Source organism: Giraffa tippelskirchi, chromosome 2, assembly GCF_054371585.1.
Source record: "Giraffa tippelskirchi isolate mGirTip1 chromosome 2, T2T-mGirTip1v1.2.pri, whole genome shotgun sequence".
Lineage (NCBI taxonomy): Eukaryota > Metazoa > Chordata > Mammalia > Artiodactyla > Giraffidae > Giraffa > Giraffa tippelskirchi.
In genome coordinates this window covers 176,317,639-176,344,043 of record NC_137276.1, presented here as the reverse complement: position 1 = coordinate 176,344,043, position 26,405 = coordinate 176,317,639, and the positions used below count along the sequence as shown (strand labels likewise).

Genomic DNA, 26,405 nt, shown 5'->3' with positions numbered 1-26,405 from the left:
GAAATACAGAGGGACTAGTGTATTTATTTTAACACCCCAAAACTGGCAGTCATTATGGAATGCTTGTCAATCAAGTCCTGTTCTTAGCATATTTACATCCATTTATCTCACGTAATCCTCACAACCCTATAAGAAAGGTAATACCTCTATGGGAGAAATTAACTTGACCAAAGGACACAGCCCAAGTAACAGTGTTAGCACACGAATCCAAGTTTTCTGATGGCAACACTTGCACCCTTGGCCACCATGCTATATTAGTTATTTCTTTTAAGTTAGTAGAAGTCCAATAATTGTTTTAAAAAAGAGCTTCAAGTCCTGGCTTTACTTCTTATAAGCATTATAACATTGGGTAGCTTATTCCACCTCTAGAGCTCAATTTCCTTATCTATAAAGAAGAGTGGGGTGGTATTTAAATACACCCAATTCACAGGTTAACTGTGCGAGTTAAATGTGGTAAGGGGCTACTGCAGCTTAGCACAGCACTGGCCACAGGAATGGATCAATAAAGAACAGTTCTTATCATTATGGTGCTTCCATACCATACACACTGTAAGAGGGCAGCACAGCGTAGGTTTTGAAGAAAGATTGCCTATGTTCCCATCGAGTGCCACCATTCCCAAGTTATGTGACCTTGAGAGAGGGCTTACCTCCTTGAGCCACATTTCCTTATCTGCAAAATAAAGATAATATTAATACTGGTGTTGTTGCTCAGTCACTTATTCATGTCCAGTTCTTACGGTGTTATGAAATCATGTGGCTAAAACAGTGCTTGGTGCTTAGCAAACAGTAAACTATTATTAAATTCTGCTAATCCAAATGGTTTTGCTATATGTTATAGGAATGATTATATCAAAACCTTGGATTTAGCTATCCACATATAGTTTTCCTCCCAAGCTGTAATCTGGAGAACTGCAGATTTTATTAAAATTTAGCAAGTGATCACTGGCTTTCTGGGGCATATTGGAGAAGACATGTTAGCAAAAAACTTGCATCTAAACCCAAGAAACACAAGTAATCTGAGTTTGGACTGTTAAAAGTAAATACAAATATATCAATAGTACATCACAGTCAAATACAGCAGAGTTCACCAGTCTGCAATGCTATAGATCCATGGTTCCCAAGTTTGACCATGAACCAAGCCACATGAAAGGCTTATTTAAAAAGAGATCAGAGATTCTGATCAATAGGTCTGGGGTTCAGTTCAGTTCAGTCGCTCAGTCGTGTCCGACTCTTTGCTGGAATCAAGATTGCCGGGAGAAATATCAATAACCTCAGATATGCAGATGACACCACCCTTATGGCAGAAGGTCTGGGGTAGAGCCCCCAAATTTTCATTTCTAATAAGTACACCAGGTGATGCTGATGCTGCTGGCTGGGGTTCATGTTTTGAGACTGACTGATGCTCTTGGCTCTGAAAGTTGATAAAGAGGATCTAATAAAGGCAGTTTAACTGTTAATTAAAACCAAATATGCACTAATTTATGATTTGGGGATAATAAATATCTTTATAATGAGGCTTCCCAAACTTAGCTATTAACTAGAATTATCTCAGGAGGATTTTAATATACTACTGCTTGTGTCCGCCCACCCCCCAACCCCCCCAAAGATTCTAACTTAATTGGTCTGGAGTGAAGACTGGGAATTGGGAATTTTAGAAGGTCCTCAGATGACTCTAATGGCAGCTGAAGTTGAGAAGCATTACTTCAGAAGGCCTAAGAAAGCAAGCCTCCTTCAGTTCAGTTCAGTTCAGTTGCTCAGTCATGTCCGACTCTTTGTGACCCCATGAACTGCAGCACGCCAGGCCTCCCTGTCCATCACTAACTCCCTAAGTCCACCCAAACCCATGTCCATCGAGTCGGTGACGCCATCCAGCCATCTCATCCTCTGTCGTCCCCTTCTCCTCCTTCCCTCAATCTTTCCCAGCATCAGGGTCTTTTCCAACGAGTCAGCTCTTCACATCAGGTGGCCAAAGTATTGGAGTTTCAGCTTCAACATTAGTCCTTCCAATGAACACCCAGGACTGATCTCCTTTAGGATGGACTGGTTGGATCTCCTTGCACTCCAAGGGACTCTCAAGAAGCATCAATTCTTCGGCGCTCAGCTTTCTTTATAGTCCACCTCTCACATCCATATCCTTACCCTGAATCTATTATTATTGGAGTGTTTTCAATCTACTTTTGTATTTTATCAGCAAAAACAAACATTAACAGGATGAATACTTACATGCCAGTCCCCCAGGTTGCCAGTGAGCTACCAGTAAAAGTTCTTTGCATTGTTTCTCAACTCTGACTGTACATTAAATCACCATAAGTAGCTTTTAAAAATGTCATACAAAGGCATCTTAGCGATTGAAAGGAATATAGAGGCAAAAAATAAAGAGTCAACAAGTTGGAGAATATGAAAGAAAATACTGAGTTGGCCAAAAAGTTCAACCCAATGTATGTCAAAATAATGCATTCACAAACCAAGCAGATAACCTGACATTTCAATAATACAAGGAATAACACCACAATGGTTTAGCATCTCAGACAGGGAAAGTATTTATTAAATACCAAGTTTTAAAAAGTGTAATACAGATGGAAGAATCTGCAATAATGCAAATGCACACAGATGACTTCACATAAATACAATCAGTGATACCTGTGCTGTCTGAGAAAGTTCCCCCGAGTAGTTTCAATGTGTTTCCCCTTCCCAGTCCCACCTCACTTAGGCTGAGAATTCCTATCATAGACAAAGGAGCAGAGACCATGCAAAAACCCAAGTTTAAAATAGCAACCAATATGTGAGACCAAACAGGTACCTTGAGAAAAATCTACCCTGAAGGTATAGTAGATTAAAGGCTGTGAAAGTGTGCTAGCAACGTTTTATACTCAATTCTGTCCCAACCATTAAATTAGCCATAAATCAGTGTTTCTGTACTGAGATATTTAAGCTCAACTGTTATTTATTTAATATATATTACCATAACTAATGTGACATTTTCACATTTGAAGACTATGTAAGAACTTTATAGTGAAGAGAAGACCCTTGAGGGTCCCTTGTACTGCAAGGAGATCAAACCAGTCAATCCTAAAAGAAATCAGTCCTGAATGTTCATTGGAAGGACTGATGCTGAAGCTGAAGCTCCAGTACTTTGGCCACCTGATGTGAAGAGCTGATTCACTGGAAAAGACCCTATGCTGAGAAAGACTGAAGGCAGGAGGAGAAGGAGACGGCAGAGGATGAGATGGCATCACTGACACGATGGACATGAGTTTGAGCAAGCTCCGCACGAGTTGGTGATGGACACGGAAGCCTGGTGTGCTACAGTCCATGGGGTAGCAAAGAGTCAGGCACAACTGAGTGACTGAACTGAACTGAACTGAAGAACTTTATAATATATATAACCACTCTTACCTGCTTAAGTAAATATAAACATCTGCTTGATAGAAAAAGTGATAGACACAGCGACTTCCCCCAAAAAGGCGTGTTAAATTTTTCTGAAAGCCAGAATTTAGTCACACAGAGGCATTTTATTTTAAGTTATATGAAAACCAACTTAGTTCTTCAGAAAAAAATAAACATTTAAGATATACTAGACCAAAAAATTCCAAATAAAGATGATAAAGATAAAAATATAATACTGAAAAAACCCTTGAATTTATTAGAACACACAATCTTAATTTTCCTCTAGTCAATTTTTATTCACAAGGCTATTTGTCTGAAATCTATTTGAAAAGGTGGAAATTACAATAATTGCTTTATTTCTTGGTTCCATTAGTGCTAATTCACAAGATCTTTGTTAAGTTTTATCTGAAAGAAAAACATAGAAACTTGAAAGCAGGAGCAGGGAAAGGGAAGTAGAAGTTCAATGTTACTGAAAACAAACTCAACCTCACTTATGACACGTGGGTAGAAAGAGCAAACCAGCCTTCTTCATTTTGTTTCTCAGTCTGTTGAACAAAGATGCAAAAAGGCTTTAGAAAGTTATCAGGAGCACAAGACCACTCAAGATTTACAATTATTCATACCAAATACAAAGAACCAAAGTTATCCTATACCACTGAATGGTACTAAAAATTATCGATACTGGCAATTTTTATTCTGTAACAGAGACACTCCCAAATGTTCCCTGGTCAACAGATCTCCTTATTGATTTGGGAGGCCTATTTTTTAAAAAAGGATCAATCCAGTATTTTCTGCAAGTCATACATACAACTTTTTAAAATAACAAAAAGTTACTTGATCTCGGTAAATTAAATCTGTTACTAAATTCCAGAAATTAAGGGCAAATTATATAAAATAGTTTACATTAAAGCTCTTTTTAGGATGTAAGAAACAGCAAAGAACAGACAAATCTTCCAGTGCTGGGCAACTGAGCTATCAGAGCCTATCAATTAATTTGGACTATAAATACTCAACACTTAGTGAAGCACTCACTATTTACTGAAGCTAGTAATTTACTAATTACTGAAGCTAGTAATAAGAATAGCAAAGAGGATTCTCCCCCATCAAACAGTTGTTAGCTCACATTTGCAAACATAATGTTTATGATTTTAAAGTTATCCTCACAATTTGCTGTGACCAAACAAAATAATGTTATTAATATATTTTGCTGTATTACCAGCACAGAAACATTGCTTTTGCAAAAAATCTGGATACACTGTAAGAAGCTTAGTTTCTATGTATTCCTGTAACAAATCAGAATACATAAAAATATGTAAGACATTTATTAACCATTTGTGCTGGAACTCTCTAAATGTGTCATGAAAGCTCTCTGTGGCACACTCAGATATGCACATGGGGGCAGAGTGACAAGGAGAGCGGCAGTCCCAGGGCTCCAGCTACCCCAGGGCCTACAGAGCCACGGCAAAGACTGAGGAAACCAGCACCTCAGAGCCACAGCAAAGACTGGGGAAACCAGCACCTCAGAGCCACGGCAAAGACTGGGGAAACCAGCACCTAAGAGCCACGGCAAAGACTGAGGAAATCAGCACCTCAGAGCCACGGCAAAGACTGAGGAAACCAGCACCTCAGAGCCACGGCAAAGACTGAGGAAACCAGCACCTCAGAGCCACGGCAAAGACTGAGGAAACCAGCACCTCAGAGCCAAGGCAAAGACTGAGGAAACCAGCACCTCAGAGCCACGGGAAAGACTGAGGAAACCAGCACCTCAGAGCCACGGCAAAGGCTGAGGAAACCAGCACCTCAGAGCCATGGCAAAGACTGAGGAAACCGGCACCTCAGAGCCACGGCAAAGACTGAGGAAACCGGCACCTCAGAAACTCACAACCCAACCAAGACACCCCTGTGTGTCTTGCCACACTCTTTAGAATGCTCTGCCAGAAACAGTAATGTCCATCTTTGTTGAAATCTTATCGAATTGTATTCTATTCCTTAGTTTCCCTAGAAAACAAAAGAAGTGCATGCTTGTTTTTTCTAATGAAGGTGAATTAGTATTTCTTTTCTTCTGAGCATTTTATATTATCTTTAAGATAACAGGAATAATAATTAAGCATGACCATTGCCAAATCAACCACCTTCCACTTTTGCCCTCCTAACCTCTACACACATTTCACAATTACACTTTATTATATACCTTTGCTCTTGGATTAAGAGGTGTCAAGCGCCCACTTCCTGAGGTAGCATTTAATGGAGAACAAGAATTACTAGCAGCCCCTGAAGATCTATTTATGAGAAAAAAAAAAGTGAGAGAGTAATCTATCATTATTAACCTTTAAAAATGATATAAGACACAATTCTCAATACTGCCAAGAGCTTGAAATGGAATGGCTGACTTAAATCCAAATGAGGTAAATTATTTGTAACATATTTCCACCAACCTAAGCCTTGTTTTAATTAGTAGATTTTCTTTTTTAGAGTAGTTTTACGTTTACAGAAAGACTGAATGGAATGTACAAAGACCATTACAGTACCATACAGGTAAGTTTTTAACATTAAAAGAGGAAGTACAGATGTGGAGGGGTGGGGCAGAAGGCTGAAGTCATGGAAGAGTAATGAGACTTGGAGCAGTGAAGTGGTAGCATGTAGAGTGGACACGGAGAGCCAGGTACATCCCCGTTTACCAACCACATGTCCCATCTAGGCGAACAACCCAATTAGCTGTATGAGCTTTGGTTTCACTTATAGTAAAGGAACAAAATACTACTGCTCATTTATCCACACTGTCACATATTACCTCCAAATTTTGTAACCCATAAAGCGCTCCACATATGTGCCATTATCCCATTTTTGTTTTCAATAACAAACCCAATGCTTTTCTACTTAATGAAGGATTTTTCCTCACTCCTCTTCTTTGCCCCACCCTCCAAATTCTCCTCCCCAATTACTTGATTTTCTCTACGTGAGTAAATCTATCTGAATCTAAGTCAGACACTACGCACTTCCTTTTTTCACAAAAAGCATAAAACACAAACCGTGCTTTTGATTTTAACCCTACCTTCTCGAATTTAGCCCACTAGTAGGAGAGACAGTACTGCATTTTGAGCTTTCTGGGGCTTCTGCTCCTGGAATAGACACCTCAATTGTCCTCTTTCCTCCCTCTATAATATAAAAATAAACATTAGTTACATTACCTTTCATTACAATGAAAATTAAAATTTAACTTGATTTCTGTCTTACTGCAAATTTTACATTATAAATTTGAGGGTTCTGTCTATATTTTTATTATAATGGCCCACAAATACACTTCAAGGATTTTTTAAAAACAAACTGTGAGACAAAAAAATTGTAGTTACTAGTGTCAATTCAGGAGCATGCCAGTTCCTAGAGAGACAGAATCTTCAGACAAGTAGCATCATGTCAGATCCTCAAGCGAAAAACAGAAATTAAGAACTATCCCTAAAGAACAAAAGATCCTGGTTAGAGTGGCTTATCTCAAGCTTTCCCCCCAAAAAAAACAAAAAAGAAAATTTCTGGAGTTATGCAGTAAAACTAAATCTTCTAAATCTATTACATTACTGCCATTACTGAAGACATTAAATTTGGAGGGGAAAGTTGGCTGAAGAGTTCATATGGCCAATAGCAACTATAATTATGTACATTTTCAATATTTCAGAAGTAGATAATCAGTCAACAAGTATTTATTAAATATCTACTCATGAAAGGCTCAGCCAATGCTCCTATGAATCACTGTTTAAAACTAGTGCTTTCTGTGCTTTAAGGGGTAATGACAGTCTTTCAATTTTATAACATATTCCTTGGTTACCCTAGAAAACAAAAGAGGTTCTGCATGGCAAATGATTTATTTTTATCTTTATCATTATAGTCCACAGAGGTTCCTGTGAAACCAAGAATTTCACTTAAGAATACCTTAGACAAATAAGCACTGGAATGGAAAGAACAAGGTTGCAAATCTACCAATTTGCTTTAGAACTTCAGACAAATCACTCAACCTCTTTGTGTCTCAATTTACTTACTTATCAAAGAGTTGCATCAGCTTTGTTTGCTCTGAGCGGCGTCAAAAACGAAATGAGCCAACAGAAATGAAAGTATTACCCTCAAAGAACTACTGAAATAGATGTCTCATTTTATCACAAGATGATTCTTAAGAGTGATCTGCTTTATTTTTCTTCACTGCACTTGGCATTGACTGACAGTGTCTCATCTATTTATTTATTTGTATTGTCTGTTCCCTGGTGTAGTCAAGTGGGGCAGGAACTTGTCCCCAGTGCCCAGAGCATGGTGGCACGTAGTTGGTATTCATATACGTTGAGTGATTTCACTTATTTATTCTAGTCAGAAGTTGCTTCTAGACTTTCTGACTATGAAGAACAGTAGACAAAGCTGTGATGTGAAAGGAGCCTAGAATAAACAAAGAGGAAGGGCCTTAGGGAAACGCACTATCCACCACTTTCTAGGAATTTCCAAATCACTCTGTTTTCTGGGTCTGTTAAGTATCAAAAAGGAAATAACTCTGAGAGTAAAAGTCTTATTGGTATATCCTTTAAAGGCAACCTACTTCAACCAGCCACAGGACATAGGAACCTCTAAAACAGCATTGCTTGAACACTCAGGAAGCACACCACTTACTGATACAGAGCTTTGTCTTTTCCTGACAATTAGAACCTTCTCTGTATACCAGGCCCAATTAGTCTCTCTGGAACCTTTATGCAGCTCTAGCCCTTAAGGGTCTAAATAATTCAATTTTTGGCTAAAGAGCAACTTGAGGTCTTCTTTGTTTCATCAGTACCTTTTAAAATGTGATCACTGTGACAACTAATTTTTCAGTTACATTTCTATTGTTTAGAATTCCCTCTAGCATTCCACATTCCCTAAATGTAACAATGAATAGAAAGTTTAACTTACAAATGAAAATGTTTTAAAGACTTTAACAGAATAATAACTTGTAATTTGTTGCTCATGAAATTCTAAATGATCATTTTGATGCTCTTGTTTATAATTAGCTGCAGCATATGCCATAAATGAATCATGTACTGTAGTCGATCCCATGTACATGTAGGACCACTTAGGAACTCAGACACCAAAGATGAACTGCAGGCACCATGGATAGCTTCCAGAAGCTAGAGTGGACACTAGCCTTCTAGTCCCATTTCTGTCACTGAGGTCTGTTTCTTTCTAGATACAACTGAAGACACTGAAATACATGGGCCTGAGATTTCTTTTAACTAAATATATACTCAGTCAAGAAAGTGAAAATTTCCATGCATCTAAGCTTTTAAATCATGAATTTGTGACTAACCAGCCCATGCTCTGAGAGGTGACTGCACAGGTGATACTGGTGGAGGGGAAGGATTCAAGCCAATAAGCTTCTGCTGCTCTATTAACTGCAAGAGTTTTCCACGAGCCTCCATACTCTGTCGATTCAATTCTGCAATCCGTTCCTCCATGCTACTTGGTGTCAGAGGTTGTACTGCTGGGAAAGTCTTTAAAAACAAAAAAAAGGGCACAGACTCCATGTTAAAAATAATCCAAACAATTCTCACTTTTTGTAAAAATAAACTTTTCCACTAAGAGCCAGCAAATTAGTATTCATAGTCCTTGCTACATGCAAACTTGAATACTGGGCAAACAGTAACAGAATTTACAGATCTCTTAATTTAAAAATAAAGGCTAAAGTGGAGGGATACTTATCCTTCTAATATTGGTACCACATAAGCCTTCTAGTCCCTCTGTCCATGGAGAGTGACTGTGGGACAAAGCAAAGCTTTCCTGCATCTGTTAGTGTTTGCTGAGCTGCACAAAGACCACATAAGCGAAGATACTACTCCTAGTGATGGTCTGCTAAGTAATTCCTATTTGAAGACGGGTCTGGGGTTTGAATCACAATACACACAAGAGGTTCTGCTGCAGTTGAAACAGATGATTCTATAATTATAATCTTCATGCATCATGAGCTATTTAGCAAAGATTTCTAGGAATCTAATCACTCCTGACCACATGTCAGCCTTCCCAGGCTGCTTTTGGCCTAAGATACCTGATTCCAGAAGGTTGGTGACTGTAAAGGAATATGGGACGTAAGAGTAAGAAGGAGCCATTCAAGGAATATCACCCCCATTAGTTAAAAAAGAGATAACAAAATAGTAGGAATTAAAAATCATTCTGTAATTCTGATTATAACAAAATGAGTAGTGATTGTTATCCCAGTGGGAAAAGAGGGTAAGCTCAAATTTTAATTCTGTGGTCTTCTTAAAACCAAGAGTTGCCTGCTTCAAATAATCTTCAAAACTCTGCAAACACAGAAATGTTTCCTTTGACTAGAACTGAGACGGTGTGTATCGATGACTGTGGCCCACTCCTCATCTCCTTCTTGGCTTCTTCTGCCAGTCCCTTCTGACGGCTGTTTCTGTGACTCGATCCTCATATTCCCTCTGAGCCAGTGCTGACAGAGATGGCCCTCACCCCCACTCTCTCCCAACCTTCTTCATAGGAACCCTCAATTCACTGCTGCTAAAGTCCTTATGGAAGCCATCACTACGGAACCCCTAATCCATGAAGCTGGCCAGCTCCTTCCCACAGCCTCATCCCCAATGGAACTCTCAAAGGTGCCACTCTGGCTCACGGCAAGGTAAAAGGAAGTCTCTCCCATCACTGGGATCAGCATGAAGGCATGTTTCACAACTGGAACTTAGAGTCCTTTTTCTCCCTATTAACAAGGCAATGAAGATTTACACTGCCAGGTCAGCCCACAGTGTAACTTAACTTACAAAATTCCAGCACGACAGTGTGTAGACTTTTTTTTTTTTTGCCTTTTTAAAAAAAATTAAATTTTTTTTTTATTGAAGGATAATTGCCTTAAAGAATTTTGCTGTTTTCTGTCAAACCTCAACATAAATCAGCCATAGGTATACATATATCCTCTCCCTTTTGAAACTCCCTCCCATCTCCCTCCCCATTCCACCCCTCTAGGTTGATACAGTGCCCCTGTTTGAGTTTCCTGAGCCATACAGCAAATTCCCTTTGGCTATCTATTTTACATATGGTAATGTAAGTTTTCATGTTACTCTTTCCATACATCTCACCCTCTCCTCCCCTCTCCCCATGTCCATAAGTCTATTCTCTATGTCTGTTTCTCCACTGTTGCCCTGTAGATAAATTCTTCAGTACCATTTTTCTAGATTCCGTATATATGTGTTAGAATACAGTATTCATCTTTCTCTTTCTGACTCACTTCACTCTGTATATTAGGTTCTAGGTTCATCCACCTCATCAGAACTGACTCAAATGCGTTCAGTGTGTAGACTTTTGCTCCTCCAAATGTAATCCTCAGACCAATATCATTTGAAATTTATTAGGAACGCACAGGTTCTACATCAGACCCACTCAATCAGACTGCACGTTAGCAAGATCCCCAGATAATTCATATACATTAAAGTCTCACTTCAATAATTCTTTAAAACATCATTTCCATAGGAAAATGTTTTCTGTTTCCTAAAAGATTAACTACTCATGAGTTGAGGGCCAACTACATGCAACTCTCTTTTACAAGCCCCTTTGAGAGTAAAAATGATTTCAATTAAAATGCAGTTGTGTGGCAAACGTTCAAAATATATTTATTCTACATTCTATATTAAAAATTTCATCCCTAGCTTAATTTTAGCTTTCCTACCCCTTTTACTTTTGTCCTATCTTCCTCATTCATTTCCTCATTTAAGTTTTATGTTGTCCTCTTCTAATGTGTGTGTGACACAAACTGATAAATAACCTCTACTTATTTTGTGATGAGGACATGACAAAGCATAAGCCCTCTAGTACCTGCCTCAAAGATATCCAGGGTCACTTCTAGATGCTCCAGTAATAAACCTAAATTCCTATACATCTGGAGTCAATCCTTAACTGGTACTCACAGCCGTCGTGTCGCTGGCGTGACTCGTCTCCTGTTTGTTAAACTCCCGAAGTCCGTCCCCTTGTTCTCCCCCTGGACCAATAATATTATTCAGATGTGCCCTGATAGCTGAATTCTGCAGCGTCAACTCCGCAATTCGTGCCGTGATGTCCTTTCTCTGTATTAACATCTCATTTGTTCTAAGCTGTTGCCCATCTCCCAGCACCAGGAGTTCTTCTGAGAGTGTGGGGTTTCTCGATTGCTGCATGCTTGACCGGGAACTGCAGAGAGGCTGCGAGAGGCTGACAAAAGGAGCCTGGGTTTTGCTCTGCAAGTCTTCTCCCATGTGAGAGGCCCTCCACCTCTGAGTGAAGAGGTGACTCTCGTCATTTGAGTTCTGAATGTCTGTGCCAACAGGTAAGGTCTTCTTTTCCCAATTTTGTTCCTTTTCAATTACTTCCATGGTTGGAGGAATTCGTGGAGCAGGACGAGTTTGAACAGTCCTCCTCAATACTGTAGATAAAGTTAGAACATAATAAACATGTACTGTTGAACCACAGTTGGCACTATAATCATCTCATGAGCCACCCCCCACCCCCCACCGCCCCTTAGTAGTTAGCATTTGAGAAGCATTTCAAAGGAAGGATTTGGTTTCTGAATGCCTCAATTATTTTAACAGGGAATATACCAGCAATACTACTCCTAATAATCAAGTACAAGAGTCTTTTATAATCCTTAGAGCTTTATCAGCAACCTTGTGAAAAACCATCTACCTAGTTCACATTTTAACACATATATTAACTCATATCTGGGAATCCTAGGGGTAGTATAGACACATAATGTAAACTAAAGATGGACGGGGAAGTATCTCTGAAGAAGTAAAGTTTTTATTTACTTTTTTGCTTTGTATTTTGGGAGGTTTTTTTGGCCACTCTACCTGTGGATCTTAGTTCCCCAATTAGGGATCAAACCTGCAGCCCCTGCACTGGAAGCACAGAGTCGTAACCACTGGACCACCAGGGAAGTCCCAAGAAGTAACACTTTTAAATGATTACATATGTGGCAGAGAGTGGAGCAAAGAACATTACAATCAGAGATAGCAACATATGTGAAGGCCCCAAAATAGGAAAGAGCAAAGAAAGGAGGCCAGTCTGGCTGTAGCATAGCAATAAGGGAGCATCAGGGAATACAGTATAAAAGACTAGAGAAGCACGCAGGGGCCATTTCTCACAGAGCTTTTTAAGCCATGTTAGAAATTTTATAATTTAATCCAAGAGCAATGAAATCTGGAGGTTAGTCCACAACTCAATTTACATAATTTACATTTACTAAATGCTGTAGATAATTAGAAGGTCCAGGAAGAGAAGTAGGGAGACCAGCAAGCAACTGTAGTAGTCAAGAAGAAAGATGATGGTAGCTTTGACTACGATACGTTGGCTATGAAGGAGAGACGTAGACACATTCAAGAAATGTCTTCGCAACTGAACTATGAGTGATGCACTGAAGCAAAAAGTGAGGGAAAATGCAGAGTCTGACGGCACGCACAAGTGAACGGGTGGCGATGCTGTTTAGGGAGATGAAGCCCATCAGAAGAATGGATTTACAGGAAGGAAGATTATCAAGAATTGTTTTGAACATGCTAAGCTTAACATGCCTATATATCCATCCAAGGAGATGAAACATGGGTCAGAAACTCAAGAGATCATCTAGGCAAAGATCTAAAACTGGAGGTCACTGGCATAGAGAAGAAATTGGAAGCCACAAGAACAAGTGAGATTATTAAGACAGAAAGAATAGTGAGAGAAGAAACTAGGACATGAAGAATTTAACATTTAGAGTCAGGTTAAGGCTTTATTTGCTTGGGCTCCAAAATAACTGCAAACAGTGACTGCAGCCATGAAATTAAAAGACACTTGCTCCTTGGAAGAAAAGCTATGACAAACCTAGACAGCATATTAAAAAGCACAGACATCACTTGGCCGACAAAGATCCATAGTCAAAGCTATGGTTTTTCCAGTAGTCATGTACGAATGTGAGAATTGGACCATAAAGAAGGCTGAGCACTGAAGAATTGAGGCTTTCAAACTGAGGTGCGAGAGAAGGCTCTTGAGAGTTCCCTGGAGAGCAAGGAAATCAGTCCTAAAGGAAATCAGTCAGTCCTAAACAAAATCAATCCTGAATATTCATTGGAAGGACTGATGCTGAAGCTGAAACTCCAATACTTCGGCCACCTGATACAAAGAGCCAACTCACTAGAAAAGACCCTGATGCTGGGAAGATTGAAGGCAGGAGAAGGGGACAATAGAGGACGAGATGGTTAGATGGCATCACTGACTCAATGGACATGAGTTTGAGCAAGCTCTGGGAGATGGTGAAGGACAGGGAAGCCTGGTGTGCTGCAGTCCATGGGGTCGCAAAGAGTCGGACGCAACTGAGCGACTGAACAACAATACCCCTGGACCATACAGACAAATGGGATACCTCCTTACTCTGCATTTCATTAGGACTTTGGTCCTTTGATCTGAGTTTAACTGACACTTACAATGCCTGATGGAACAGATACATAACGAAATTCGCTGTCACATTTCACCATAGGTATAATGCACATGATATAAACCACTCTGAAAAACTCTCCTTCAGCTAAAAGGTTATATATGGTTATCAGTATCTTTTCAAATTATGTTTATGAGGGAACAATGAACATACTGTATGACATATATGAAGCAAAGAAAAAACAACTGCCATATAACTTCAGAAGAAGCCTGCTTACCGTCCTGCGAAGGCGAGAATTCTGAGTTGCTCTTCTGCCTGGGTGGTGTTAACAACACTGCTGGCTCAAATACATGTCCTGGAAGATTGCTGGCCAGGTTCCCACTTTCTGGAGGGTTTGGCACCTGAGATAGTTTGACAGGCAAATCTTCCTGTGGGAACTCAACCACGTCTTCCCCTCTGAACATCAATGGCACGGAGACACTAGCATTTACAGCTGGGTCCTCTGAAGATGAGAGGCTATTAGTACTCAAAGGAATTATGAGCACACTTCAGGCATTTAGATTTAGGTGCATTTCCACAGAGGGCAAAATCACGTGGCCTCTGGAGCCCTCACTTTCTAGTCCATACCCTCACTGAGCAGTCACTCACGGGCCAAGCTCCTGTGGTGCCAGCACTGGGAGGAAGTGCCTAATTTGGAGAAAAGCACTGCCCTTGAAGATCTGCCCTCCCCATTGAGTTTACCTCATGCAAGTTAAATTTTAGAGTCAGCCACTTCTAAGAAAACACTCCTAAATACATAAAACTCTTTCTACACAGAGACATGCATCAAAGTAAAAAACAAAAAATGCTCAATGTCCTATTCAGCCTACGGCATATGATGATGGCACATGAGGTGAAGAAAGGGTTTCAAAGCACCACCATGAATGAACTAAGGTCATGAATTTCTGAAATTCAGTATTTTTTTCTTCTCAAGACTATCTCTTCCTGTCCCAAACCAGGGGTACCCTAATTAAAGGTGCTAGCACTAAATTCCCACATGTCTAGGAAGCTAGTTATGCTACTTTCTATTTGTGTGACTTTATTAAGTTACCAACCCTCTCTCCAAGCCTTAGTTTTCTCATCTAAAAAATGAGGATAACCATGACACCTCATAAGACTGAGTGAAGAACTCTTTTGAAAATTAACTGAAAGCTATATTATGAGAATCAAATGAGATAATACATGTCAAACACTGTAAAAGAACCTGGCATAGAGCAAGTATCCAATAAATATTAGCTGGAATAATTATGGCAAATGTAATGGTGATAATGCTATCTATCCATGAACAGACAATGGTTACATATAAATTTACAGTTTTGTTTTCTCTGAAAGTATTTTAATGCCCATCTGGGATAGTAAGATTTTTCCACTCACCTGGATTATCCATAATTCTCTGACTTGTGGCTCCCCTTTCTAAGGCCTGACTCTCTTTGTTACTTATCACAGGACAGTTCTTAATGGCATGTGTGAGTGATATAAGCTGCTCATCTGTTGTGATCATGTACTGCTGAAGTCTCGCCTATAGAAAAATGAACAAAATAATATCATTGGCTTATCAGACAGCAAATCACCTAGGTGTGTACAACTATATCATTATTTTAAATACTCTAGGAATTTCAGACTTTTATTCATATACTAAAACCATGCATTCATGAAAATATATAATTATAAACATTTTTTTAAATTCCTTGATAGAAGAATGGTTAAATAAATCATGGAATATTATTAATTAATAAATACACTGCTACAACAGTAAGAATGAACCTTTTCATAGGGCTTTCAATTTATAAAATCTCTTTTATAATAGATTTTATACCTATTGACTGATGATGATACCTACTGACTCTTAAGCTACTCCAAAAGACCAAGGAGGAAACTCAACAGAATATAATTCACGTATTTAAGCTGATAAACATAAGCATTACAAACATGTACGATAACGTATATAAAATAGTGTTAAGAGATTATATAAACGTATATGTGTGTTATATATTACAGTTGACACTTGAACTAGACAGGGTTTAAGGGGCATCAACACTCTGTGCAGGGAAAATTCATGTATAACTACCACTGGCCCTCCATATTCAAGGTTCTGCATCCACAGATTCAACCAGCCACAGACTGTAGTAATGTAGTATATATATATTGAAAAAAATTCACACATAAGTGAACCAGCACAGTTCAAACTGGTGCAGTTCAAGGATCAACTGTATATATACAAAGAGACATACATAGCTCCAACATGAATAGACATTTGCTAAATGTCAGGTGTGGTCAGAAGTCAGAAATATTATTAGTAGGACTGTTGAATGATATATAATAAACATTTTTATATCTGTCCAAATTTTTCCCAAAATCCACATCACATATCCAATAGCTCACTCAACACCTCCATGAGGAACTCACATAGGCTTCTCAAACTTAACATATAAAAAACCAAACTCCTCCTAAACATTCCCGCCTCATCAATAACAACTCCATTCTTCTAACTGCTCAGGCCAAAACTCTGAATCTTCTTTCACATCTTCTCCTTCACTCCATATCCTATCCATCAGCAAATCCTACTGGTTGATTTTAAAATATATTCAGAATTTGGTTACTTTCCATAACCTATCCCACTTACAACCTCAACCAAGCTGCCATGTCTCATCTGAATTATTCTGGACTCCTGTCTGTAATATTCTGCTTCTGTGTTTGGACACTTACAGTCTAGTCCTACACTGCTCCCAACCTGCACCCTGGAGCACCAGTACGGACTCACAGGGACACCATAGGACATTTTTAAATTCTCAAGGAAACTGCTGATGCTCAAAATCTGTCAGGTACTAGTGACCTACTAGCTTGAAGGGTTCACAGATTCAACATTAGATCAAGATACACTCCTTTTGATGGTATCATATCTTCCTGAGGCTGAGTTTTCAGTAGCTGCTGTGCTAAAAAAGCAACATTGCAGAAAAATAATTATGGAACAGGAAATAAGAGTGATGGTGTTCAATATGATTCCAGGCTATGAGAAGCTGTACAATGCCCAATAGGTATACATGTTCCATTAGTAAATAACTGTGGTTATTTAATCATGAATAAAAAAATAAAAGACTTTTTCTATCAGTTTTCATGTATTATTTTTTTCACACAGCATCTAAGTTGTTGACGCACAAATACTTACTGAGTTGTTTGACTCTAACTACTTAATATATGGAGCTGCTGAGTATTTCTTTGGCCTAGGGGTGTCCTGAGACACTAAGATCACCATAAACAGAGACAGGGCGGTGATGTCTGATCTAATCTCAAAACAGCTGCCCAGAGTAATTCAGTTAAAACTGAGTCAGATCACATCTCTGCCCAAATCCCTTTTGTGGTTTCCTATTTCATTCAGAACAAAAGTCCAAGCCCTCACCCAGCCTGCAGGGTCCTTGTGATCACTTCCTTGCTCCCATCTCCTCCTGCACTCCCTCTCCTACATCCCATTCCTGCCACCCTGGTCTCCTTGGTGGCTCTGAGCTCAACAGCCACGCTCCCACCTCAGGACCTTGCTGCTCCTCTGCCGTGAGTGCTCCTCCCTCAGCTATTGGCAGGCTTGCGCTCTCATCTCCTCAGACAGACATGTCCCATCCCATTATACCCTCCCATCCAAGACACTTCCCATCCCTCTTACTAGCTTTGTTTTTCTTTATAATACATAATAACCATCTAACTAACAATACACTTCACTTTTTAGCGAGCATTATTATTATTTAGAATGTAAGTTCCTTGAGGACCAAGATTTCTTTGTCATTCACTACTCTATTTCCTGTACCTAGAACAGTGCCAGGTACACAGTAAGTGCTCAGTAAAGATTTGCTGAACATATTAGTACACTTTAAAAGTGCCTATCTTCCTAAGAGAATTGAAAACATATGCTCACACAATCGGGGCTACCTAGGTGTCACTAGTGGTAAAGAACCCACCTGCCAATGCAGGAGATGTAAGAGACATGAGTTTGATCCCTGGGTCGGGAAGATCCCCTGGAGGAAGGCATGGCAACCCACTCCACTATTCTTGCCTGGAGAATACCATAGACAGAGGAGCCTGGCAGGCTACAGTCCATAGGATCACAAAGAGTTAGACGTGACTGAAGAGACTTAGCATGCATGCACGTTCACACAAATACTTGTACATGAACGTCCACAGCAGCATTATTCATTCATCATACACAAAAGGTGGAAACAACTCAAATGTCCTTCAACTAATGAATGGATAATCAAAATGTGGTAGAACCCATACTAGAATATTATTGGGCAATAAAGAGGAATGCAGTCCTGACACACAGGACAACATGGTTGAACCTTGAAAACATGATGTGCTGTGAATGAAGCCAGACACCAAAGACCACATATTGCATGATTGCACTTAGATAAAATATTCAGACTAGGCAAATCTATAAAAAACATACAGCAGATTTGTGGTTTCCAGGGGCTGAAGGGAGTAGAGTGGATGATAACGTGTGTGGAATTTCTCTCTGGGGTGATGAAAATACTCTGGAGTTAGATAATGGTACTGGCACAGAAAAAAACACCAAATTGCACACTACAAAAGGGTGCGTTAAATGGTATGTGAACTATATCTACAGTCTGTCATATAGAGTGAAGTAAGCCAGAAAAAGAAAAACAAATATCATATATTAATGCATATATACAGAATCCAGAAAAATTGAACTGATCAATATTTTGCAGGGCAGGAATAGAGACACAGATGTAGAGAATGGACTGTGGACACAGAAGGGGAAGGAGGGGGTGGGATGAATTGAGAGAGTAGCATTGACATATACACACCACCATGCATAAAACAGACAGCTAGTGGGAAGTGCTGTATAGCACAGGGAGCTCAGCTCGGTGCTCTGTGATGACCTGGAGGTGTGGGATGGTGGGGGTGGGAAGGAGACTCAAGAGGGAGGAAATATATGCATACATATAGCTGATTCTTGTTGTACCGTAGAAACTAACACAACACTGTAAAACAATTATACTTCAATTTCAAAGAAATTGTATGTGAACTATATAGCAATAAAAATTGCATGTCTAATATCCATTGACACAAACACAACTTGTCTACTACTAGACTTGAGATTTCCTAGTCTCTTGTGGCTGATAAATAAAAGTATCAGTAATTACTATAACCACTGTTTGAGAAAAAGATGAATAAAGATACTGAAGATACTATAAACAACTTTAAATGGCATATATTATACGAGGGTTCCTCACAGGGTATCCTCTGTTACTCAAAAATGAAAAGCAGCTGTCATAACACTCATTTCACATATTGGATAAACCACTCTAATATGAGTAGTTATTATTTAAACGTAGATTCTGCCTTCCCCAGTAAATATAAGTTTCTTAAAGACAGGCTATTTATTCTACACTATTTATAATTCAAGTTTCTACTATAGTACCTCCAATATAATAAATGTTCCTGAAAAGTTACTGTTGAGGATACTAAAGAAGTGATAATCACACCAGCACAACTAAATCAAAGGCAACTAAAAGAGAATCTCATACATCTGTAAAGATGTTTTATATTACTAAACACAGAAGAGTTTGGGATCTCATCTAAATACCTGGGTAGCAGTATTTTCTTCTCTAAGGAAAAGAACTTCAGCTGTCAGCGCATCGATGAGCTCTCGATGATCACCTAACGCTTGTTCCAGTCGCTGCCTTGTCTCTACCTCTTTACGCAGTTGGAGCTCACTCTACCAAAAAAAAAAAAAAAAATCAAATAAACTCCCCTCCATAGCATCACATGTTGCAAACTAAAAGTTTCTAATCAAAGCTATCAAAGAAGAGAATACTTACAAAGTATTTATTATGTGACAGTAGTAAGAATTAAATATTTTTATTAAAGGTTTATATTTCATTAAAATGTGCTGCTTTATCATCTTCCTTTCTTTAAATATAAAACAATGAACAGAATGATGTGTAGAAACAAACAACTACAATTTTTGTAGAAGAGAGTGAAAGGAAGTACATATACAAAGTGCTTGAATATATGTAGGCCATCTCTAGGACAGACTGACAATGATAGTTGGCTACAGGAAGTAAACAAGTTAAGTGAAAGTCAGGGGTGGGAATTAGATTTTTCACCATACAATCTTTTGTTATCTTTGAGTTGCATACCATGGTAAATGTATCACCAGTTCAAAAATTGAGTTTCTTAAAACATAATTAAAAATAAAAAACAGGTTTAAATGATTCAGCTTCGTAAAACAAGTGATTAACTAAAAAGTACATACTTCTAAGCCTGTAATATGTTCAGAGAGCCTAAAGTACACTCCTAGAGATTCCTAACTTATAGATGTAAAAATGTTAAGACCGTCACAAGTCTGACAGTAAAACAAATCTGTAAAAAGCAAATTTAGATAGATCTCCACAAGATGTTGAAGTAGAAGGACCTGAGCTCACCTCCTATTACCTATCATGAAAACACCAAAATCACAACTAACTGCTGAATAACCATCTACACACAAAAAATATATTCTACTTCCAAAGACAAAGCAGCAGCCACAACAGGATCGTAGGAGGGGTGCATTCATGATACAATCAAATCCCATCAACTCTGGGTGGGCAACCCACAAACTGGAAAATAACTATATCACAGAAGTTCCCCCACAGGAGAATTCTGAGTCTCACATCAGGCTCCCCAGTCTGGCATCAGGAGGAGGAGCCCCCAGAGTATTTGGCTTTGAAAGCCAGTGGAGATCGATCACTGGAACTGCACAGAACTGGGAGAAACAGAAATGTCACTTTTGGAGGGCACATGCAAGGCATTATGCATACCAGGACTCGGGGGGAAAAGCAGTGACTTCATAGGAGCCTGTGCCAGACCTACTTGCTGGTCTTGGAGGGTCTCTCAGGGAGGCAGATGGTGGCTGTGGCTCACTGTAGCAAGAAGGACATTGGTTGTGGAGGTACTGGGTATTCACTGGCGTGAGCTGTCCTGGATGCCACCACTTTAATGCCAAGACCTAGCTCCACCCAACAGTCCAAAGGCGCCAGTGGTGGGATGTCTCAGGCCAAACAACCAATGGGGCAGGAACACGGCCCCACCCACCAGCAAACAGGCTGCTTAACGTCTTCCTGAGTCTACAGCCATCTCTAAACACACCCCCTGACACAGCCCTGCCCACCAGAGGTGCAAGACTCAGCTCTACCCACCAGTGGCAGGCACCAGTCCCTCCCACCAAGAAACCTGCACAAACCTGAGAAAAGCCTCATCCACCAGGAGGCAGACGCCAGAAGAGAAACTATAAACAAGCACCCCATGGGACCACAAACACAGAAAGCTAAACAAAATGAAACAGCACAGGTTTATGTTCCAGACAAAGGAATAAGATAAAGCCCAAGAAGAACAGCTAAGTGAAATAGAGCTAGGCAATCTACCTGAAAAAGAATTCAGAGTAATGTTAGTAAAGATGATCCAAGATCTCAGAAAAAGAAAGGGGCATGATTGAGAAGATACAAGAAATATTTAACAGAGAGTTAGAAGATATAAAGAATAAACAGAGATGAACAATATAATAACTGAGATGAAAAATACACTAGAAGAAATTAATGCAGAATAAATGAGGCAGAACAGATAAGTGAGCTGGAAGAATGGTGGAAAGAACTGCCATGGAAGAGAATAAAGGAAAAAGAATGAAAAGAAATGACAGTTTAAGAGAGCTCTGGGACACACTAAATACAACAACATCTGAATTAAAAACTTGCAACAAACAAAACCCCAGGACCTGATGGCTTCACAGGTGAATTCTATCAAACATTTAGAGAAATGTTAACACCTATCTTTCTGAAATTATTTCAAAGTCTGCTGAGGAAGGAACACTTCCAAACTCATTCTATGAGGCCACCATCACCCTGATACCAAAACCAGACAAAGATCCAACAAAAAAGAAAATTACAGGCCAATATCACTGATGAACACAGACACAAAAATATTCCACAAAATCTTGCAAACTGAATCCAACATGTTAAAAGAATCACACCATTAGTAAGTGGGATTTATCCCAGGGATGCAAGGATTTTTCAATATCTGCAAATCAATCCTCATGAGATACCATGTTAACAAACTGAAAAATAAAAACCATATGATCATCTCAATAGGTGCAGAAAAAGCTTTTGTCAAAATCCAACATCCATTTATGATAAAAACTCTTCAGAAAGCAAGCACAGAGGGAATCCTACCTTAACATATTAAAGGCCATATATGCAAACCCACAGCTAACATCATGCTCAACAGTGAAAAGCTGAAAGAATTTCCTCTAAGATCAGGAACAAGACAAAGATGTTCACTCGCGTCACTTTTATGCAACATAGTTTTGGAAGTCCTGGCCATGGTTATTAGAGAAGAAAAAGAAATAAACAAAATCCAAATTGGATAAAAAGAAGTAAAACTGTCAAATTTGCAGATTACATGCTACTATACACAGAAAATCCTAAAGATGCTTGGAGCAGGAAATGGCACCCCACTCCAATATTCTTGCCTGGAGAATTCCATGTACAGAGGAGCCTGATGGGCTACAGTCCATGGGGTCACAAAGAGTCAGACACAACTGAGCAACTAACACTACTAATATACATAGAAAATCCTAAAGATGCTAGTATAAAACTACTAGAGCTCATCAATACATTTGGTAAAGTTGTATTATATAAAATTAACACATTTCTATACACTTAACTATAAAAAATCAGAAAGAGAAATTAAGGAAACTATTCCAGTTACTATCACATCAAAAAGAGGAAAACATCTAGGAATAAACCTACCTAAGGATACAAAAGACCTGTATAAACCATAAGGCACTGATAAAAGAAATTGAAAATGATACAAACAGATAGAAGGATATACCATGTTTTTGGATTGGAAGACTCAATATTGTCAAAATGACTATACTACCCCAAGTAATCTACAGATTCAACGTAGTTTCTATCAAGTTACCAATGTCATTTTTTGCAAATCTAAGACAAAAATATCTTAAAATCTGTATAGAAACACAAAAGTCCCCAAATACCCAAAGAAATCTCTTTTAAAACATATTTGGCTGCATCAGGTCTTAGTTGCAGCATGCAGGATCTTCGCTGCATCACAGGTATCTTGCATTGCAGTGCCCTCTCTAGTTGTGGCATACAGGCTCCAGAGCGCACAGGCTCACTAGTTGCGGCACACGAGCTCAGCTGCTCTGCGACATGTGGGATCTTAGTTTTCCGACCAGGGATCTAACTCACGTCCCCTGCATTGCCAGGCAGATTCTAAACCACTGGACCATGAAGGAAGCCCCTAGCCAAAGCAATCTTGAGACAGAAAAATGGAGCTGGAGGAATCAGAAAAGAATTTTCCTGATCTGTGTCTACAGATCACAAGTATACCACTCACCAAACTGAACTGAAGTGGGTATAGCAAGCAGAGAAGAGCAGTAGAATGAGGACACGATCAGTAGTTTAATTAATCTACAACTGCCAAACAGTAATATTAACTATTAGCACAAGATATAATTTTATTTATAGCAGACTGACCTAACTAATTATCACTTAGTTATTACCTACTTACCAAACTAAAATCAACACCACTTATCTGGCATATCTTTATTAGGATGTAGAGGAAAATTAAGAGGATAAACCATTCCAACAGATGATCCAAAGCTGAGGCATCTTAAACAAAGCTACTCAAATTTGACTATACTTTATTTTGGAGAATGCAGTAATTTAAGTGTAGAGGGGAAAAACCTACCCAATTCTGCCATCAGGCTAGTAGCAGAGTAGACTGTAATAACCTTACCTCTTTAAGGTACCGGACCAGGCGACAGAGCGAGCTCACGAGGGACAGGGTGAAGCCGGTGAGACCCTGACTGCTCTGGGGTCCCCGGACCTCACGGCCTGTCCACCGTTCGTATGCTTCTATTTCATGTTCCACTTCATGTATCATGTGCTTGAGGACATCCAGGCTGGGGTTACTGCTACTTGGTAAGTCTGTGGAGGCTGTGCTGGCTGATAACATGCTACTCTTCTGTTTGGAAGGAGCAGCACGTGAATCTGGTTTTCTTTTCACTGATAATGACAGAAGTCATTCTACGTTAAGACCATGAAAAATTAAACTACAGAAACAGTTTGACTGTTGCTCACAATTTATAAAAGGTTTTTTTACAGAAGGTATCGTCATTTTCTCACAAAGAATCTACACTGTTTAAACCAGATTTATACTATCTATAATAAATGAATGAGAACCATCCTTCTAGAGTTACATGGACTAAAAGGAGGCACTAAATGGCTACCATTCAACACCCTCTTACTCTGCAGGATCTGACTGGATGAGTTTGAGAGACAGGTAAGAAGCTAAGATAGCTATATCAAGTTACATAGTTGGTTTTTTTTTTTTTTATGCTTCCAAAACAGAGAATTTATTTTATTTATTTTTAAATGTGTATAACCTCCTCATCCCACCCCTCTGAAGGTTGATACAGAGCCCCTGTTTGAGTTCCCTGAGTCATAATAACCCACTTTGTCAATCAATTAAGAGAGTGAACCTTTATTTAGCAGCTGTTTTTGCTTCCTTGAGTTCAGCACCTGTCCCACAACACAGCTTGAGTCTAGAGTCTCAGTAGATTCTTCAGGTTGAAGCCTCGTATGGATTCTCTTAACAGTGTTGGTAGCATTCAACGCAGCTACAATTCCAAAAGAATCTCAAGTGAACAACAAAGAAATTTTTTAAGCATTTCAATCAACAGGTCAATCAGTATTTACCAATCAGGCTAAGACAGTAAAAACTCAAGTAACATTCCTTTTAAAATTACTGGGTTTAAGAAAGAAAGTAAGCAACTACTCTGGGAGAAATAATACACTGGGGGACCAAACCTTTTTGTTCTCCTGATGGAGAAGCAGATGATGGAGTTTCTGAAGAGGTTGTTATTTGTGACTGTGTTGCTACTTTCTGCTGAATATCAGTCCATAGTTTACTAATTAACTCAGAGTTTTCTTCCTTTATTTGGTGGAGAAACCTATAAATTATAGGACAACAAGTTATGTTAGAATTAGTAAGTGCTATCATTTAACTTGTTCAACTGTTTACAAGTTTGATGTGAAGAAATATTTAATAATTCATAATCAAAGAGAAATATGTTTTGCTTTAATTTACAAGGTAAGAACTAAAATGCCAATCTTCTCGGTGTTAGAAGGTACTGTTCATCTCCCTTCCAGTTTCCTAGCTAGGATGGCTCCCAAAACAAGAGTGATCTGCCCTTTCTGAAGTTTTGTGCTGTAGGCTCCATCCTCCCCTCTCCTTCTCTAGAGAAAGTACATGCTTTTGATGAAGGAGCTGGTTCTCCAAGCCCAGTCTCTGCTCATCACTGAAGTAAAGTGACTGGAGCAGATTCTGCCCCTGTGTGTCAGGGAGGTGGGAAGAAGGAATGAGAAGAGCTGCAGTGTGGGGGGTGAGAAAGAGAAGCCTTTGGCTGTGATCATCTTTATCAGTGATAGAGCTGATTTTCCAATCTCTAGTTGTCTGATTTGTTTGTCTATTTCCCAATTGGGCTAATATTTAAAGAGGGAGGGTGCTAAAAGTAGAAACAACCCAAATGTCTACCAGCTGATGAATGAATAAGTAAAACGTGTTCTGTTCACACAAAAGAACATTATTCAGCCGCAAAAAAATGAAGTGCTAACACACTACAAATACGGATGAATCTTGAAAACATGTGACGGACACCAGACACAAAAGATCACATTTTGCATGATTCTATATAGAAAATGTCCAGAATAGGCAAATCTATAGAGATTAAAAAAACAAAAAACCACATTCATTTAATAGATTAGATTGGGTTGAAAGGTTTAGGAGAAAATGGGATCTGATTATTAAAGAGTGTGGGGCTTCTTTTGAGGGTAATGAAAATGTTCTGAAACTGACTATGGGTCACACAATTCAATGAATATACTAAAAAAAACCCTCAAATTCTGTGAATATTATACTTTAAATGGGTAGATTGTATAGTATATGAACTATAAATCAATGAAACTGTTATGAGAAAATAACAGAGGAAGTCTTATTTAAAACAACAGGGGAAGTGACTCCAAAAACCTCAACCTAGTGGAGCTGCTTTCAAGCAACCTGTGGACAGCACATGAACACTAGCTGCTGCAAAGTTTAATTAACAAAAGGCCTGTAATGTGGTCCATGCACATTATGGCTAGTTACCAAAGCATCCAGAAGACTCCTACTGCAACATGGTATATAGGTGGTGGTGGTTTAGTCACTAAGTCCTATCCGACTCTTGCGACCCCATGGACTATAGCCTGCTAGGCTCCTCTGTCCATGGGATTCTCCAGGCAAGAATACTGGAGTGGGTTGCCATTTCCTTCTCCAGGAGATCTTCCCGACCCAGGGATTGAACCTGGGTCTCCTGCATTGCATAGTATAAGTTAGGTCTAAATCCAACCTTCAGGATAAATCCTAAGAAAAGTGTCATAATGAGATTTCTGTACAACTTGGGAAAATCCAAACCAGTTTGAACTCCATTACTGTCTCCTAATGTTTATACTTTTAAGAATCAGGTTGTATCAAACAGCAGCAACAA

The 26,405-nt window shown here is 39.1% G+C and overlaps 1 protein-coding gene across 19 annotated transcripts in view; it reads right to left on the bottom strand.

Moving 5' to 3' along the window:
* Positions 1-3,658: 3,658 nt before the first annotated feature.
* The window catches only part of SPICE1 (spindle and centriole associated protein 1), a 59,587-nt gene continuing 36,840 nt past the window's right edge, over positions 3,659-26,405 (bottom strand). For 3 of the 19 annotated variants that reach the window (XM_081572112.1, XM_081572113.1, XM_081572111.1), the window contains exons 8-19: positions 24,691-24,833; positions 24,363-24,500; positions 23,618-23,886; positions 19,410-19,541; positions 15,191-15,335; positions 14,055-14,279; positions 11,307-11,797; positions 8,702-8,885; positions 6,440-6,542; positions 5,579-5,666; positions 3,879-3,932; positions 3,659-3,792 (exon numbers count right to left, since the gene is read on the bottom strand). In XM_081572112.1, coding sequence (XP_081428238.1) covers positions 3,879-3,932; positions 5,579-5,666; positions 6,440-6,542; positions 8,702-8,885; positions 11,307-11,797; positions 14,055-14,279; positions 15,191-15,335; positions 19,410-19,541; positions 23,618-23,886; positions 24,363-24,500; positions 24,691-24,833 — 1,972 coding nt within the window. In that variant the 3' untranslated portion in view covers positions 3,659-3,792. Of the gene's footprint in view, positions 3,933-5,578; positions 5,667-6,439; positions 6,543-6,737; positions 6,841-8,701; positions 8,886-11,306; positions 11,798-14,054; positions 14,280-15,190; positions 15,336-19,409; positions 19,542-23,617; positions 23,887-24,362; positions 24,519-24,690; positions 24,834-26,405 lie in introns of all 19 variants that reach the window. The other 16 variants (XM_081572103.1, XM_081572104.1, XM_081572102.1 and 13 more) reach the window with 7 other exon arrangements.